Source organism: Protopterus annectens, chromosome 11.part0, assembly GCF_019279795.1.
Source record: "Protopterus annectens isolate FY-2018-M chromosome 11.part0, PAN1.0, whole genome shotgun sequence".
In the NCBI taxonomy this organism is placed as follows: Eukaryota; Metazoa; Chordata; order Ceratodontiformes; family Protopteridae; genus Protopterus; species Protopterus annectens.
This window is the reverse complement of record NC_056745.1, coordinates 331,064,791-331,083,653: the sequence shown is the minus strand read 5'-3', so window position 1 is coordinate 331,083,653 and position 18,863 is coordinate 331,064,791. Positions and strand designations below refer to the sequence as shown.

The 18,863-nt window shown below is 35.0% G+C and overlaps 1 protein-coding gene across 1 annotated transcript in view; it reads right to left on the bottom strand.

The window, feature by feature from the left end:
- The window catches only part of ALDH1L2 (aldehyde dehydrogenase 1 family member L2), a 362,966-nt gene that overhangs the window by 267,295 nt on the left and 76,808 nt on the right, over positions 1–18,863 (bottom strand). Inside the window, exon 3 of the mRNA XM_044087828.1 lies at positions 1,404–1,638. Coding sequence (XP_043943763.1) covers positions 1,404–1,638 — 235 coding nt within the window. The remainder of the gene's footprint in view (positions 1–1,403; positions 1,639–18,863) is intronic.

The following is an 18,863-nucleotide window of genomic DNA, read 5'->3' as shown; positions in this document are numbered from 1 at the left end:
GGTTAAAAAAGACTGGGAAGACAGAGTGGAAAGACACTATACAAAAAAAAACAACTGGAAGACATCTGCATGTCTAACAAACACACAGGGTTTTGCTTGAAAGTGTTTGCATAGGTATTTTATACCCAAACAAACTTCAGAGACTTTGTCCTCAAGTATAGAGCAAATGGGTGAGAGAGAGGTAATTGGGAACATGCTTTTTCGGTAAGAAATGAAATGTCAGATTTAAAATAAAATCCTAGTGAGTATTCCATCAGACATGTTGGAGAAGCAAATGGTTCTAACTACGGAAATCGTTATTTTGAGCTTGGATAGATGATCTGAATTGTTCAATACAGTAAATCCTTACTAAGTTTAATGTCTGCTGCCAAAAAAACAATTATTATAAAATGGAGATCAAAATCTAAACATTCACTGTAGTACTACTGAATGTTGCAAAAGAGATAAAAGAACTGGAGATGGATTCTTCAGGAAAAGGGAAGGAGCAAACTACATACAAATAAATGGAATTTGTGGGAATAATACATACAAAATAATGACACGAGAAGGAGTAAGGTTTAAGGGAAGGCAGAAATTAAACAGTTTATGTATTGCTGGCGTGAATGACAAGTTTAAAAAAAGGTGCAGAGTACTGTTATAAAATGGTGTCCAGCCATTTTATGGTTTACAGAAGACTTATATGGTAAACACCAAATCAGGTGCAATAAGTGATTTCTGGATTAAGTACTGGGATTTTTTCATGGCAATTTCGTTGTAATTGTTGTCCCTAAAGACTTGTTTCATTTACAAAGAATACACTTGTGTCTATGACAGCAAAGTTAACCATTCAGAATGAGGATTTCAGAGGAATGTACTGCTGCTTGTCCAGAAAATGTTATATACATTCCCATTCTGAAGTCAAATCACTTTGGAGAAAGTATCCATTTAAATTAAGTCTGTATTATATATTTTACACTCTCTGTCTTCTATACATGAATAAATATGGAACAAAAATTAAATGTTTCAATTTGTTATATAAATGATCGGCCTCATGCCATTTCTGGAGTGAGAAATATATCCTAGTTAGTAAGAGGTAATACTGCTTAGCTTTGCAACTCAGAAGTTGGTAGCATAATGTAAAGCTTTAGCTGTACAATATAGAAATGAGTTAATTCATGACTACCATCTAATACACTATAAATAACTAATTCACTTTAGAGAAAACAAACTGTTAGACGAGGTGTTACTTTCTCAAATGTTAACTTTGAGAAGTACAGCCCCAACTCTGACAGTTAAACATTCACCTATTCTGCAGAGCACGTTGCATTTAACATTAATGTAGCAAGTCAGCTCTTTCTTTAAAATGACTTCAGAATACAATACACATTTTATTGCTTGGTTTAGGTTCTTCCCAGAAAACTCACCAGTTTATGGCAGAGGCACCTCTGTGACGTGGCAACAAAGATGGATGGTAAATAATCGACCCATGTTTGGGATGATCAATCACATCCATTGGGATAAACTGACTACAGAATGGCAGGACATTCAGCTCTGCTCCAGTTGACTTGTAGGCTTCCAGTACTTCTGCAATAGCCTTTCCTTTGACTCGCCATCTGGGAAACTTAAAGACAGGAGTCCCATCCTTTTCTGCAGCCACAGCTTAGGGAAAATGAAAGAAACGTGAGATTGTCTTAAATTACTGATGCTAAACTCTCGCTCTACTCCTGTTGAGAAAATTGTTACTATATCAATCATACACAAGTAAGTGTACAGCCTACACCATATTACTTCATTTTTTTCTAAATTGTATCACCAGACATTTCAAAGGTCATTGAATGTAAACATATCTTTATACCATACAACATAATTCTGAAACCTCTAAAGTCTGCACTATGGTATATTCTAAAAGTGAAACAACCACTTTGTGCAAATTCTGCATACATCTATACAAGGTAAAGACAAATGGTGAGTAAGTGAGTGAGTTTAGGCTCACAAAAGAAGGTTTACTCACAGTATAATTTTATTTGCCCATGAACCTCATAAAGCTTTGCTTTTAAGGTCAAATTGATTCAGGATTCTGAGGAAGAATACCTACAAAAATAATGCAGAGTTATATGCTTATGAAGGAAGTGGAACGGATTAATACTGGTACTGCATGCTTTCAACCACCTGGCAGTGCTATTCAGAAACCATTTACATGATGGTTTGCACCTTACAGCACTATCAAATGAGCTGCCTTTACAAAGGTTACATTGAAACTGCTGATCTTAAACTGCGTACTGGTAGCATTTTTTTTCAAATTTCTTTTTATTAATTTTAATATCATATATAATCATGCAATCAAGCTTTTCAAACATAGAAAAAATAAAACTATTTACATTATCATGGAGAAAAAATAAACACATGCTCAAAACTACACACAACTCTAATACAAATTTAAATAAAACTATATACAAAATTCATAATTGCCTAGTAGTTTAAAACTTGAGTAATGAGTTTTAAAATGCTGAAGATGTTCAAAAAATAATGATGTGAAATAGAACAGATAACAGTAAAAGTAAACATTAATTTAAGCATTAGGAGAGGAGATGAACACCAAATTAGGTAAATGAAATATCTTATTTACAGAATAATAAACATTTTAACCATATTACCTGATATCTCTTGAAAATGTTTCTTATGACACATGGTTATGGAATAAGCCCTATTGTATTTGTAAGCAATTTCTTTAAAGTTAGCCCAGGTCATATTCTGGCATTACATCAAATGTCTTGTTATATAAAATTTAATTAACATAAAAATATCAATGAGCAAGGCATACTCATTATCAGTGAGATTAGGAGGATGATGTGTAAAATAATACATATATATATATATATATATATATTATATATATATATATATATATATATATATATATATATATATATATATATATATATATATATATATATATATATATATATATATATATATATATATATATATATATATATATATATATATATATATATATGTATATTATATATATATTATATATATATATTATATATATATATATATATATATATATATATTATATATATATATATATATATACATTTTATATATATATATATATATATATATACATATATATATATATATATATATTATATATATATATATATACATATATATATATATATATATATATATATATATATATATATATATATATATATATATATATATATATATATATATATATATATATATATATATATATATTATATATATATATATATATATATATATATATATATATATATATATATATATATATATATATATATATGAATTAAGTCAGCATTAGGGTGACCACATGCCTTTCACAGTGGAATAATATTAGGAAATGGTGGTGGTATATGTATGGGAGTCAGGTAAGTATTATTTAATATTATAAATGGAATATAATATAATTTTTATAGTATAAATTTCTTGTTCAGCAAAACAGATTTATGTATTGAATCCACTGAAAAAGTAGGATAAATCTGGAGAAACTAAGTTTGTGTCACTATATTTAATGTTCAGAAAATGTTTATAAGTATTTAATAGAGGTTTAACTGACCGTTGTGAAGCAGATAATGTATTTAGTGCATTATATTTATCAAAGTTAACATAATCAAATTTATTTTTTAGCAAACTACTTATTTGATTTAGTACGGGGAGGTATCCCTTTGGGTGGTTTAGTTCATTTCTTGTATTTGCTGGGCAGGAAAGATTGCAATTTAAAATATCGAGAACTGGCATATTGACTATACGAGGAAAAGGAGTTATGTCTAGTAAGTGATTATTCAATTTTAGATTTTTTTCATGAATTAGTTAAGTAAATCTAAATGTGTCAAGTTAATTCAAGGATTTGATGAATTTTTGAAAAAGAATAATTTTATGGAGGGTAAACAGTGTAATGTTTAACTTTTTAAAATTTTTGATGATCAAGATAGAGAAAGGCATGAATATTACTTGAAAAGTAAATGTTTGTGCCAAATTTTTATCTAAAGTGGGCACCATGTGGACAACTTATGTGAAAAATTAATTACAGTAGTTAGTCTAGTGACAACCCAAGACCTCCTCTTTCTATAGGAAGTATTAATTTGTTGTATGCTATGAGAATTATTCTTTGATGACCATAGAACTTTACTAACACTTGTACTGTTTTGAAAGAATTTAAAGGATAAGGTTTGGAATGATGAGTTAAAAAGAAAGAGAAGTTTAAGAAGAATGTTAATGTTTACTACAGCGACTTTTGATAAAAAAAGAAAAATTTAATTTAATCCAGCTTTCTAAATACTGTTTAATTGTTATCCGTCCCAACTGTGGTCATTACTTGCAAAGGATCTAGATTATTCTAGATCAAAATAGATCCCTAACTGTTTTAAAGAAAAAGGGAATTTAATATAATGGGATATGGATAACAATTTATAAAGAAATGAGTGATATAAATTAAGGGGGAAATAATGGACCTATGGGGGTTTAAACTATAATTAGAAACTCTGGAAAAGCAATTAATTGAATAATTTTAGGAATATCAGAAGATGGAAGTGAAAAATAGATTGTAATGTAATCTGCATTAGTATTTTTTGTTAATGTTAAAAATAAAAGCTCAATATAAGTATTAAATATGTAAGGTGACAAAGGCCAACCTTGCCTAACAACATTCATAATAGGGATTGGGTTAGATATATTTTAATGTAAAATCAGGTAGATGCTTTATTATTATATAAATTTTCAATGGAATTGATAAAATATTATGGATTTCCAAATACTTTTACGACTGAAAAAAATTAATGTAACCTGGTCAAATGCCTTGGCAGCATTAATAGCCAAGGCATAATTTTTATAGTTAAATTCATTTGTAAATACTTGTATTATTTCAAGTATGAGAGTGCAACTGGATGTTTGTCTCTATTTTATAAAGCCTGATTGGTAAGGAGAGGTAACTTAGGTAATGACTGATTTCAACTTATTGGCTAGAATGAAAGCGTAAATTTTTAAGTGTACATTAATGATTAAAATAGGGCTATAATTAATTAGATCATTACAATCTTGATTAGGTTTTCCCAGACATATAGTTTTAGAACTATTTAGGTAAAGGTTTAAAATTCCTTGATATTTAATGCAATTGAATGGTTTTAGCAAAATAGGGGAGATGTATCAAATAAAAGTTGTATAAACTTCAGCACTACATCCATCTGGACCAGAGGCTTTACCTTGTTTGAGATTACTTATAGTGTATTTTACTTCTTTAAGGGTTAATGGAGTGTTCAAAATTCTGTTTTGTGTTGTTTTTGATAATTTATTTTGGTGAGGTAGTCTTGAAACTCATTATTTTCAGAAATGAGATGTCCATAAAACTGGGAGTATATTTCATAGAATGCTTGTAAAATATCTGAGGCACTACTATTGAAAACGTCATATTTGTATTTGATAGATTGAATAAAAGGAGGTTATTGGTAAGCTTTGGTCATCTAGCCAGTGTTTTAGAGGAGGACTGGGTCCATTCAGGGTATTTAGCTATACATTTCTCTTCATACCATGAAATGTATGAGGTACAGAGACTATTTAATTCTTTTTTTTATTTTTATTTGGAGGATTGTCTTCTCTAATTTAGAGTCTGATTTAATTACTTGTTTTGCCTCTAACTTATTAAGTTTATTTGGGTCTATATTAGAACACTGAACATTCAAAATGTCGAGTGTTCTAATATCGAACCCTAGCAATCGAAAAAAAAAAAACATCGAACATTCGGACAGCAATCCACACACATACACCTAAATTCTTACATCTAACCCTACACTAAACTATACATACACCACTATCCACTTACCTTAACCCAAACCCTAACCCTAAGGTCCGTCACTATAACACAGTCACCTGACCTGCTCCCTAACCCTAACTCACCTAACCCACCCTAACCCACACATCCACACAATCGCACACTTACCTGAACCCGAACCGTAACTTTCCACCAGAGTGCTGAAATTACCGAAGCAACAGAAACAGACAACCAAATTCTTTCCCTAGGAAAGAATTTGGTTTCCTGTTACTTCGATATTTTCAGCGTTTGCTGAAAATGGATCGATATTAGAACACTCAACATTTCAAATGTTCGGTGTTCTAATACAGACCCATTTATTTAATACATTGTTTTTATTTGCATTATTTCTTATAATAGGAAGCTTTTTTAAAAGGATACCTCTTAACTATGTTCTTAGGGTGTCCCAAAAAATACCTGTGGGAATATCAATATTTGGATTAAGAATTTCATGATATTGTAACACTGAAATTATTTCGTCCTTAAAATCTTGTTTATGTAAGAGAGTAGGATTTAGTGACCAATTGTAACTGGGGTTGTTATCCGTTACTGGAGAAGACAGATGAATATCTAGAATGACTTTGGAGTGATCAGAAAAATATCTTGGTTCAGTGTTAAAATTAACTTCCTTATTTGCAAATTGATTTAATATTAAAAATAAATTCTAGAAAATGAATTATAACATATAGAATTGATATTTATTATGACATATATATTATAAGGATCTAAAAAATCAAAATCAGAAATGAATTCTAATAAGGCCAAGGAGGCTTTAAGATTTTAAGATATAGAGTTAAATATTCTGTCAGTTTTAGAATGTATGACTAAGTTCCAGTAACTACCAATAATGAATAAATGGTTATTAAATTTGTAATGCAGATTGTGAATTTCCATTATAAATTCATGCTGGTTACTCAAGGTGCAGACACATTAAAAAAAAAAAAGAAATGGATCTTTCAGATTTGGGTTTAAGCAAATAAAATTAGACCACCTACCATCAGTATCATATTTAATAGTTTTAATCTTACCAGTGAATGAGTTCTTAATTAATATAGCTACTCCTTTGCTTTTTGACTGTCCCCAGAGGCTATTATATGACAGATCCATTTCTTATATTTAATTATAGCCTGTTGTTGGGTATGCACATGAGTTTCAAAACAGACCTGTGCTTTGGATTTACAGAACAGATAGAGAAATAGTTTCCTTTTACTATTCTGCTGAATGCCATTAAGATTCCAAGACTCAATGATCCACATCAAGTGCGGAGATTAATAGTGTGTGTTTGGTTAATAAGAGCTTACAAATATGATAGCTAATAGTACACATTACTTTAGAAGTGGTACTGTATATGTATTGCAAATAACTAGGCACATAACAAACTACTTTTCCTGACAACTCTATAGGCCTAACCCTAAAATCTCCCCTACAGGAAGAGTTAGTAAAAAAGTGATAATAATAGTGGGGATGTGTCCTAACATTGGCAGAATAAAGAATGGAAACATTTAAGTACCATCACCTAACAAGAAAAGCAAACAAGTCTAATATATACATCATAAAAGACTCTTGGTAACTACAAAATGTCACAATGGTATGTATCAACTACTAATCTAACACTGGTGTCATCCTACTAAAAAAAAGGGAGAGTGAGATATATTACAATTAAGAATAATTATTTAACCATGAAAATATAAGAATGGGCTTATGCTAATAAGAGATGTTAAGAGAAAATGGAGAAAGAAATAAAGAAGAAGAACTAAATATTTTAGTTTAGTAAATATTAGTCACTAAAAATGTTTTGATCTAGTATATTTCCAAAATAATAGCCCATCACATTTAATTAATAAATTAAAATAACAAATGTAAATAACCCTCTAAGACTTATTATATACCCACTAACTTAAACGATTAGTGAGTTATAACTCTGTTTAAAATGTTAAGCTGTATTTTTCAAGTTTAAAATTGAAATGGTAAAGTTACAAAAGGGGAAAACTGTCTTATGTGTGACACTGAAGGAAAAACAAAAGTCTGTGAATTAATATAAATAATTCATTATAAAAACAATTATTTATAGTATAGCTAATATAATATTTGACAACCAGTCCTTTTGTATGTCCAAAGTTAAGTTGGAGAATTTAGCCCAAAAATGTCCCAACTACTATTTCTCAGTTGGATCTGCAATTGTCTGAACTATTTATTTATGTATAAGGAATACAATGTTGGTATATAATTTTAAAGCCAAACTCATGCAAACGTTTCAGACTAATGGAGAAATAAATGTCAGTCCAAAAACTTCTAAGTACTCACGATCACAAGAATGTCTGTTGGTAACTGAAAACAAGATGGTAGCCTGAATGCAGAAACAAATGCTGATCCATACTCACAATCAGCCAGAATGGATTTTCACACAGGTATTTCTATACCAGACACTTACAGAAAAAAATAGCTTGAGATTCAGTCTGGTTTGAAATCAAAGTTTTTTTTGTTTGTTTGTTTGTTTTTTTAAATAGCCATGGCCTCTTCGATTGAGGAGATGTTGTATTTTTTCTCTTGATGAGTGAACAAGAGTGTGAACAAGAGTATTGTTTGTTAACACATTTGAAATGTGTAGTCTTTTCCAATTAAATGGGCACAAAATATGCTATCGTTTGTCTAGTTTGCCTGATTAATGGAGGAAGATCATGAGTAATTATTATTTTGTTACCTTGCCAGATTAATTATTTCTTCTTCATTGCTGATAATATAATAAAGACTTCCTGGTCGATGAGCTCTTTCAATAGTTATTGGATATGTGAAATGATCTTGGTTTGAAATGAAGGCAAAGATTTTTTTGAAATGCAGATATAAGTGAGGCACGGTCAAACAATTCATGAAGGCCTTTGATGATCAGATTATTCCTTCTGTCTTCTAAATCAAGCAGTTTGTCCTGAACGCATTTGATATTGTTGTTTTGGAGCCCTTGGTTTATGGACAGTATTATATCCTTGCATATTGAAATTCTCTGTTCAGAATTATCTAGGCATTTGGATATGTATGACAGTATGAGCTTAACATTGATTAATTGTTCTAAAAGTTGTTGAATTGCTAGCTGTAATGGAGCCAGAGCTATCTTAAATTCATCCAGAGCAAAGGACTGTTCTGTTTTTGTTTTAGATATGGTATTTTCTTTTCTTCTTTACTGACCCTTGATGTTTTACTTCTAGTATCCTTTTCTGGAGGTTGTAATGTTGAAAATTAATTTTTTGTAGTTTGCATATTCATTGTATCACTTTTACTGGCCATTCTATATTTAACTTATGTTGAAGAATTATTTACGTTATTTAAGCTTATTGCTTTCAGTTTTAAGAATTTGAATGCACTGTAATGTATATTGTTGTTTCCTGATGCCACAGAAGATTACTTCAGTCAAAGGACGTGCATCCAACTGGCTGTTTTCAAGCCGTCACTTTGGCAGCCCGAGGTCAGTTAACCTTTTTCATTATGCTTAAACTTAAAAAAATGTAACTTCTAGGAATGCAGAGTCCATTATTAATTGCTAGCAGAGACTGTTAGTAAAATATACTGGTTTAGGCCACTATATTATTTAGGATTTTGTTTTGATGTGAGGAACTGCACCTTAGTGCTGCTCACACCACGGCGGCCATATTAGCTCCCTCCACGTACCATTAGCATTTATATCTGTGAGAAAGCTGAACTGTCCCTACAGCTCATATGACTACATATCAGAAAATATAACTGATACTACTCTATCTTCCTCAATACATAAGCGGCAAGTACGGAAGAAGTAATTAGAGATTTGGGGAACAACGTAGATAGTAATCTCTCCTTTGATAATCACGTTGCCAAAGTGGTTAGAAAGACCTTCTATATAGCCCACCTTATCACGAAAGGGTTTGCATCTAGATCAAGAGAGGTCATTGTGCCCCTCTACTCATCAGGCCCATAATTGAATATAATGCCCCTTTTGGGATATACCTTACCCGACACCTGCAGCAACTGGAGAGACCCCAAAAGTACCTCACCAAGAGGATCATGGGCTACAAACAGATGTCCTATGGAGCTCAACTAAAGAAACTCCAGCTCTACTCAGCTGCTTACCGCCTACTCAGAGGCGATCTATGCCTGACGTACAAAGCCATGTCAAACCCAGAATTAATGGACATGCTCCACCTCAAAAAATCCAAGTCCCTTAGAGCTACACGCTCCAGGGACCTAAACCTCAGCACAAAAATAAATAGGACATGCTGGAGGGAGAGATTCATTTCCCAGAGGCTCCCCTCACTCTGGAATAGAATCCCAATTCATGTTAGACATAGCCCCTCGCTGACCCACTTCAAGCGAAATCTGGACGCGTGGATGGGAAATCGCAAATTCACCCCTGGGATCTCTTCTGTGTCCCTGCTAGACAGAGGCACAGTACACTAATCTTAAAAGGGTACCTTCTGTGACCTACTTTACAGAGGCACAGTAGGCTAATCTAATAGGGAGGTGGAAGCCAAATGCACTCTGGCTAGGCTTATAAATGCCCTAGGGCAGATAGCCTAGTATCTACCTATGAACCTAAGTAAGGCTTAGTATGGTATACCACATTTCAGCCTGAAATTATCTAACAATCAGACAGTTTAAGCTACTTAAAGAGTCTGTAGCCAGTTCTGTTTATGAATGGCAAAGGTACAATGAGGAAGGTCTGATGACCAGGATACTACGATACTATGGATATAAACAATACCTATGTGTGTGTGTGTGTGTGTGTACACACACACACACATATATATATATACACACACACACACACACACACACACACATATGTAATGCATAGACACGTGTATATACATCCATATACATATATATTCGTATACATACAGCTATAAATATATATATATATATATATATATATATATATATATATATATATATATATACACACACACACACACATACACACACACACATACACATTCATATACATATACATATACAGATCTCTGCCAGTTGATGGCGTTTTCAGAAACTCACATTTTTTTTTTATGCTCGAGTTTTCGGAAACTCAATCATGTGGCGTCGTCCATATGAATTTTGACTTTATAAAAACTCTATCAACTGATATAGATTCATATATTTATATACGTGTGTGTATGTGTCTGTGTATAGATATGGCAATACATATTTTATATTTCGTTTACATGTTTTATATCAACACAAGGTTGATATAACACTTACAGAAAATCGATGCTTTTATGGATAACAGATATCTGCCTTGTAAAGTTATACAGTAATTTCTGGATCTGTATGCCTTTGGATTATATCTGCTATGTCACAGTGTATTCTATATGTTGCATTTATGTAACTTTGTAGCTTTCCCCTCCATGCCTTCAATGAAAATGCGTTCTATCAGCAGGACTGTTACCATTAGCAAACTAACTTGTAATTTCCCAACTAACTAAATAACTATTTTACTAATAAATGTTTTTTTCACCTACTAATGAACAGTAAACCAAGATAAATTACTAATCATTTTTACAATTAAACGTTTTACTGAAATTATTATTAATAACAGCACTAGAGTGACTTTAACTGGTTTCAAATGAGCATCTTGTCCCCAAAATTATCATCATTACTCCACTCAGTTACTTATTGAGCCTTTAATTTCCCTGTGCTTACAGTGTGTAGCTTCTGAGATTATTCTTGAGATGGGTTTCATTGATCTTGAGATGGGTTTCATTGATCTTGAGATGGGTTTCATTGATTTCTGGGGGTGTGGGGACTTTCAGTGACCAAAATTACTGGTGAAGTAGTGGGATGTGACAGAGAATCATCATCATCATCATAAGGTAGAAATGATTGTTTTTTTTAATTGCTACTCTCCAGGTTGTTCCATCTTGTTGAATGTACACTACATATAAGCACCAGCCCCACTAATATCCCCATACCCTTCATGTCACGAGTACTACATATAAGCACCAGCCCCACAAATATCCCCATACCCCCCATGTCATGAGTACTCATATAAGCACCAGCCCCACTAATATCCCCATACCCCCCATGTCACGACTACTAAATATAAGCACCAGCCCCACTGATATCCCCATACCCCCTATCTCACGAGTACTATATAAGCACCACCCCACTAACATCCCCATACCTTCTATGTCACGAGTACTACATATAAGCACCAGCCCCACTAATATCCCCATACCCCCCATGTCACGAGTACTACATATAAGCACCAGCCCCACTAATATCCCCATACCCCCATGTCATGAGTACTACATATAAGCACTAGCCCAACTAATATACCCTCCATGTCACGAGTACTACATATAAGCACCAGCCCCACTAATATCCCCATACCCCCCATGTCACGAGTACTACATATAAGCACCAGCCCCACTAATATCCCCATACCCCCATGTCACGAGTACTACATACAAGCACCAGCCCCACTAGTACCTCCATACCCTTCATGTCGAGTATTACATATAAGCAATGGCCTCACTAGTATCTTCAAACTCTCCACGTCATGAGTGCTACACATAAATACCAACCCGACTAGTATCTCAACACCGTCCATGTTATGAGTACTAAATGTAAACATCAGCCCCACTAGTATCTATAATGTGTTGCCATCACATCTAGAATTACCCAACATTCTTTGCACCTTGGACTAGCCTTCTGGTGTCCTCTAGAGTACTTCTTTATTTGCAGTGGACAACTTCAGTCCCTCTGAGGTACCAGCAGGCCACTAGCTACTCAGTCTTTCTGACGAGCTCCTCATGTCCTGCAACTGTTACTCAGACGCTTGGTGATGCAGTCAAAGACAAGGCCAGAGCCTCTATGACAAAGGAGCCACATGCCAAATGAATCACTTCATAGAATGTTTACCTGTCACAAAAGCTGAACGATGTAAATTATTTAAAGACAGGAAGGTTAGACATTGTTCTCAAACTCTTTCCTCTAGAATCAGGGGCAAAGCCACAAATAATTGTCCAAAGCCCTATCTCAGGAACACAAATTTTGGTACTGCTTATTTGAGAAACTAATAGAAAAAAAGAGGACTTACATTAACATGTCTTTTCTGAAGTAAATTAATTTTTTAACTGTAATGATTACCTTTATTTGTTCACGAAACACTCCTATCCTTTCTCAGGAAAACATCAGTTTTATGAGGGAGGGAACAAAGGTTTAAGCCAAAATCAGACACACTTCAGAGATGAGTCTATGACAAATGAAGCTTGAAGTGTGACTCTTTCCAAATGGGTCACCAGTTCCTCTTGTTTGACATACTGACAATGGAGCAGTTGTAAAAGAAACGAGTTCTATGAATACAGTTTCTACTCTGTGCTAACACGTTCAAATTTTGTTGTGTCAAACAGCTATCATCCCCATAAAAAAAAAAATTCTGTTTTTAATTCTGCCTGTCTCCTGCAGTGAACTGGATCCAATGCCACTATCCTCACATGTGAATGACCATAGCATGCTGAGAAGCCTATTAAAGCCTCACACAAAAATAAATGCTAGTAATAAAAACAGGCCTGTCTGCCAATACAGTCAGCAGTATATGTTTTAATAAGTTACAAAGGCATATTCAAAATATACAGTGGATATAAAAAGTGCACAAACCCCTGTTAAAATGCCAGGTTTTTGTGATATTAAAAAAATGAGACCACAATAAATCATTTCAAAACTTTTCCCATCTTTAATGTGACCTATAACCAGTACAATTCAATTGAAAAAAATAAAAAATAAAAAAACGTACAATAAGCTGGTTGCATAAGTGTGCACACCCTTAAACTAATACTTTGTTGAGGCGCCTTTTTATTTAATTACAGCATTCAGTCTTCTTGGGTACACACCTGCCATCAACTAGAGACTCTGATTAACCCCAAATAAAGTTCAGCTGTCCTAGTAGGATTTTCCTGACATTTACTCAGTTGCATACTACAGCAAAAGCTATGGTTCACAGAGAGCTTACAAAGCATCAAAGGGGTCTCATTGTTGAAAGGTATCAATCAGGAGAAGGGTACAAAAAAATTTCTACAGCATTGGATATACCATGGAACACACTGAAGACAGTCATCAAAAAGTGGAGAAAATATGGGACAACAGTGATGTTGCAAAGAACTGCACGTCCCTCCAAAATTGATAAAAAGATAAGATGAAAACTGGTCAGGGAGGCTGCCAAGAGACCTACAGCAACAGTGAAGGAACTGCAGGAATTTCTGGCAAGTAATGGCTGTGTACTATTTGTGACAACAATCTCCCGTATTCTCCATATGTCTGGACTATGGGGTAAGGTTGCAAGACGGAAGCCTTTTCTTACAGAGAAAAACATCCAGGCCCAGCTAAAATTTGCAAAACAATACATCAAGTCTCCCAAAAGCATTTGGGAAAATATGTTATAGTCTGATAAAACCAAGGTTGAACTTTTTGGCCACAATTCCAAAAGGTACGTTTGGCACAAAAACAACACTTCACATCACCAAAAGTATACCATGCCCACTGTGAAGCATGGTGGTGGCAGTATCGTGCTTTGGGGTTGCATTTCTTCAGCTGAAACTGGGGCTTTAGTCAAGGTGGAGGGAATTATGAACAGTTCAAAATACCAGTCACTTTTGGCCAAAAACCTTCAGGCATCTGCTAGAAAGCTGAAGATGAAGAGGAATTTCACCTTTCAACACGACAATGACCCCAAGCATACATCCAAATCAACAAAAGAATGGCTTCACCACAGTAAAATTAAAGTTTTGGAATGGCCCAGCCAGAGCTCAGACCTAAATCCAATAGAAAATCTGTGGGGTGACCTGAAGAGGGCTCTGCACAAGAGATGCCCTCGCAATCTGACAGATTTGGAGCACCTTTGCAAGGAAGAGTAGGCAAATATTGCCAAGTCAAGATGTGCCATGCTGAGAGACTCCTACCCAAGAAGACTGAATGCTGTAATTAAATCAAAAGGTGCTTCAACAAAGTATTAGTTTAAGGGTGTGCACACTTATGCAACCAGCTTATTGTACATTTTTTATTTTTTATATTTTTCCACTAACAGATTTGTTTGTTTTTCAATTGAATTGTACAGGTTATAGGTCACATTAAAGGTAGGAAAAGTTTTGAAATTATCTATTGTGGTCTCATTTTTTATATAACAAAAACCTGGCATTTTAACAGGGGTGTATACACTTTTTATATCCACTGTATATTTCCCAGCAATTGTCAAACCTACCTTTGTAACAGATTTCTTTCTATAAATATGTACAGCTTGATATTATAAGTTGAATAAATTACTTAACAGAAAGGGAAATCAGAAAGCAATCTATCAAAAGGGAATACAAAAAGACTTAACATCACAGTGCACAAGTTTTACACAGTTGAAAACTGTTTGAAAATATGTCTTAGGAGTACAGTTGCAAATGTCACAACTGAAGGCAATAATTCAGTTCACCCCTCCTTGTCATCAAGTAGTAATAAATAAAATAAAGTAATAAAACACAACACCCACCAACCAATAGCAGAACCTGGGTCCACTGAAAAAATAAAAACACCTGTGAGAGTTAAAGCACTTAAGGATTGTTAGCTAGGCAGCAGTTTAGTTTACAAAAATAAACTGTCTTTTATATGATTTATGTTCTTTTTACCAAGGTTCCTGGAGTAACATATTTCTCTGTCGAAAAATGAACCACATTGTTTCTTAAGACAGGTTTCTTAGCTTTACTACCTGTTCTAGTTTAAAAGTTAGCCAGCAAAACATTATCTCTACCTCTATATGTTTTTAAATGAGAAAATATGCTTTCTTGATGTAAATTGATATGACTAATAATGCTTTTTATTGTAAGAGAAGGACATGAATTTAGTCTACAAGATGAAAATGTACATTTACCTTTCCAGAGGAAGTCTAAATTCACATTGACTTAATATGGAAGGGTCATTCTATTCTTTTACCACACCAATGAGTCATACATGGTAATTCTAACAGATTAAGTCAAAACAACACTGCCATTCAGTCTGTTTGATTTGCTAGTAATACAGAGGATTAAGACTGGATCTCCAAGCATAACCAGCTTATTGTGTGTTTGAGACTTGGATGCCAAGAAATTCCCCTTGAGAGCAAAGCTATATTCCTCCTCAATAAGCCAATCCTGAAAGTGGCTGGACTATCCGAGATCCTTAATGCACGTTAATCTCAACCATGCTATCATCTGCAGGCAAATGCCTGAGCCTGCAGTTTTAGCTACATTATCAGCAAAGTCAAAATTGTAGAAGACTGCATGGAAACTCACTAGAGGAGCCATAAAAACCTTGAACACCTCCTACATAAACCTAGACACAGAGAGGAATGAAAGTGTCTTGAATCCAGTGTCCAATAAGGAAGAATGGAATGCAGACAAATGAGATTAACTGTTGAGGATCCTTAACATCAAAACGGAAAAGGAGCCAATCCTCTTACCAGCTCTGTCCAGGGCTTCATATTCCTTGGCTGGTTGTAAAGTGCAGTGGTTCTTGAGTCATTGTTAAACCAAAGGCATCACAAGAGAGTCAGTCCAAAGGTGGCCATTCATGGACAAACTCTACTTAGCCAGGTGCTTATACAGACTATCAGCCCTCTTAACTGCCAAAGGAAGAGACCCTGGATGCTTTCAAGATGCTTAAGTCGCATCCTTAAAGTCAATCTTTATGGTGAGAATGAACCAAGGTTCTTCCTCCTACTTCACCACATACATGTTAAGATACTTTGGTGGGAGATGGAGGCCAGAAGCAAGTTGAAACAGAATTCTATAAGCCTTAAGGCTTCTCAGAAGGGGGTTCATCTAGTGGGGGGGGGGGGGGATGTAGCTTGGGAAGAGATGCTAATCTTATCTGTCTTGCTTTCCTGAACATGGTGGTCTCCAGGTCTTCAGACTCCTTGAAGGATTCAGAGAAGAAAGAATCCCTCACACTCACCAGCTCCAGCGACAAGCTCATGCACAGGCTCACTCAAGTCAAGTGTGCTACAGTCTCACACTGAAAGTCAGGTAAAACAGATCTAGATCTCAGCGGTACACCTGACAACAGTGACACCAGAACACTCTTTACCTAAACTGAATTAATTGCTGTCATTGATCCATATTCCCCTATAAGGGTGAGTTTCTGCACCAGAGATTCAAATTCCCACAAGACCTCATAATGAGATCCTGGCCCTGAACCATGAACCCTGGTGTGAGACGACCTAGTGAAACACCCTCATCTATGCCCACTGAACCTTTCTTGGCCCAGGACAGAGACACTAAAAGATATTTCTTTAAACTCAAGTACCTCTGACCTCTGTCACAGTGACCCAGAGTTCAATCTTTATGGTCAGGCTTGTTGGCAGAGAGCTCCAGTAAGTAACCATAGAAGAAACAGAGCCTACACTTCTGTGCAAATCCACAAGCATGGGAGTCATGGATGTATTTCATCCAGGTCCTGCTTCAGCTGACAAAGTGCAGGACAGGTGCAAACTTCAGCTGTGCTAAGCAAGGATAACCTTAACACCTGTATGCACCAAAGAGCCTTTGTTGCAATTAACTTACCTCTAGAACAGCTTGACTGAGGCCCACCCTTCAATTCTGGGCAATTCTAATAATGCTTTAACAGACATCTTGGGTTGTCTGTGTGTGGGACCCTCTTGCTGATCCCCATGCAAGCAGTTATCAACTGCCACCATCCTCTTGGTAGCGAAGTACACCAGGAGTTTCTACCTACAACATCTACTCATGGTGAGGTCAAACTATTGGCGTTTACAGCAACATTTTCATGGTGCAGAACAACTTATTCAATAGTGATATACTTATAGTCAAAACTAAATTCAAAAAAGTACAGTTTTGTACCTACCATAAATGTAGATGTTCGAAGATCCACATTGCTGCAGTCCTAACACTTGGGTAGTCCGCTGTCCCTCAGTCGGCCCGAATATCAGAGTATAAGGCTGACGTCGGTCAAGGCGCATTTGACTGACATCAGAACGTCAGGGTACAAATGCGCATGACCGACGTCATATCCTCAGTCTTTTCTTGCCCCAGATGTCAGAAGACCCTAAAAAGAAAGGTCAAAACCCATAGACAACAACTAAACAACCAACCAGCCTAACACCAAAAATATGTACAATATATACAATATATACACTATACCTCAGATGGATAACCCAACCCACACAACCACCTCAAACTACAGAGGGGAAGGAGGGAGGGTAAATTGGACTGCAGCAATGTGGATCTTGAACATCTACATTTATGGTAGGTACAAAACTGTACTATGTTCTTCATCCCACATTGCTGCAGTCCTAACACTTGGGTAGAATCCCAAAGCAGAGGTAAGGAAGGATGGCTAAACTATAATGAAGCAGGAGCTGCCAAAATGCCCTGCAACACAGCAGTGGCAAAACCAGCCCTGGATTTAGAGTACAGAGGAAGGTGGTAATGCCTAGAGAAGGTATGCACTGAACTCCAAGTGGCTGCCTCCAAAATATCCTTAGTAGCCACCCCCCTCAAAAAAGCGGTTGAAGTGGCAGTAGCCCTAGTGGAATGAGGCCTAATCCCAGCTGGAATCTCTTTGCCATGATGGGAATAACAGAAAGCAATGCAAAATCCAATCCACTTAGAAATAGTTTGTTTTGACACGGGCTTGCCCTGAGAGCACAAAGCAAAAGAAACTAATAACTGCTGAGATTGTCTGAACCCTTTAGTTCTGTCCAAATAATATCGCAACTGCCTGTGTACATCTAAAGTGTGCAAAATCTTTTCCCCTTTAGTTTGGGGATTTGCATAAAAGTAGGCAAATGAATAGTTTGGTTTAAAGCCACACTAGAAACCACTTTAGGCATAAAGGAAGGATTAGTGCGTAAAGATACCCTATCCTTATGGAAAATTAAGAAAGGCTCAACTGCCATAAGGGCCTGCAATTCAGAAACCCTTCTTGCAGAGGTAATGGCCAACAAAAAGCAGTCTTCCATGACAAATATTTCAACTCAGCAGTAGCTGCAGGCTCAAAAGGTTGTAGAGTGAGTTTCTCCAACACAAAA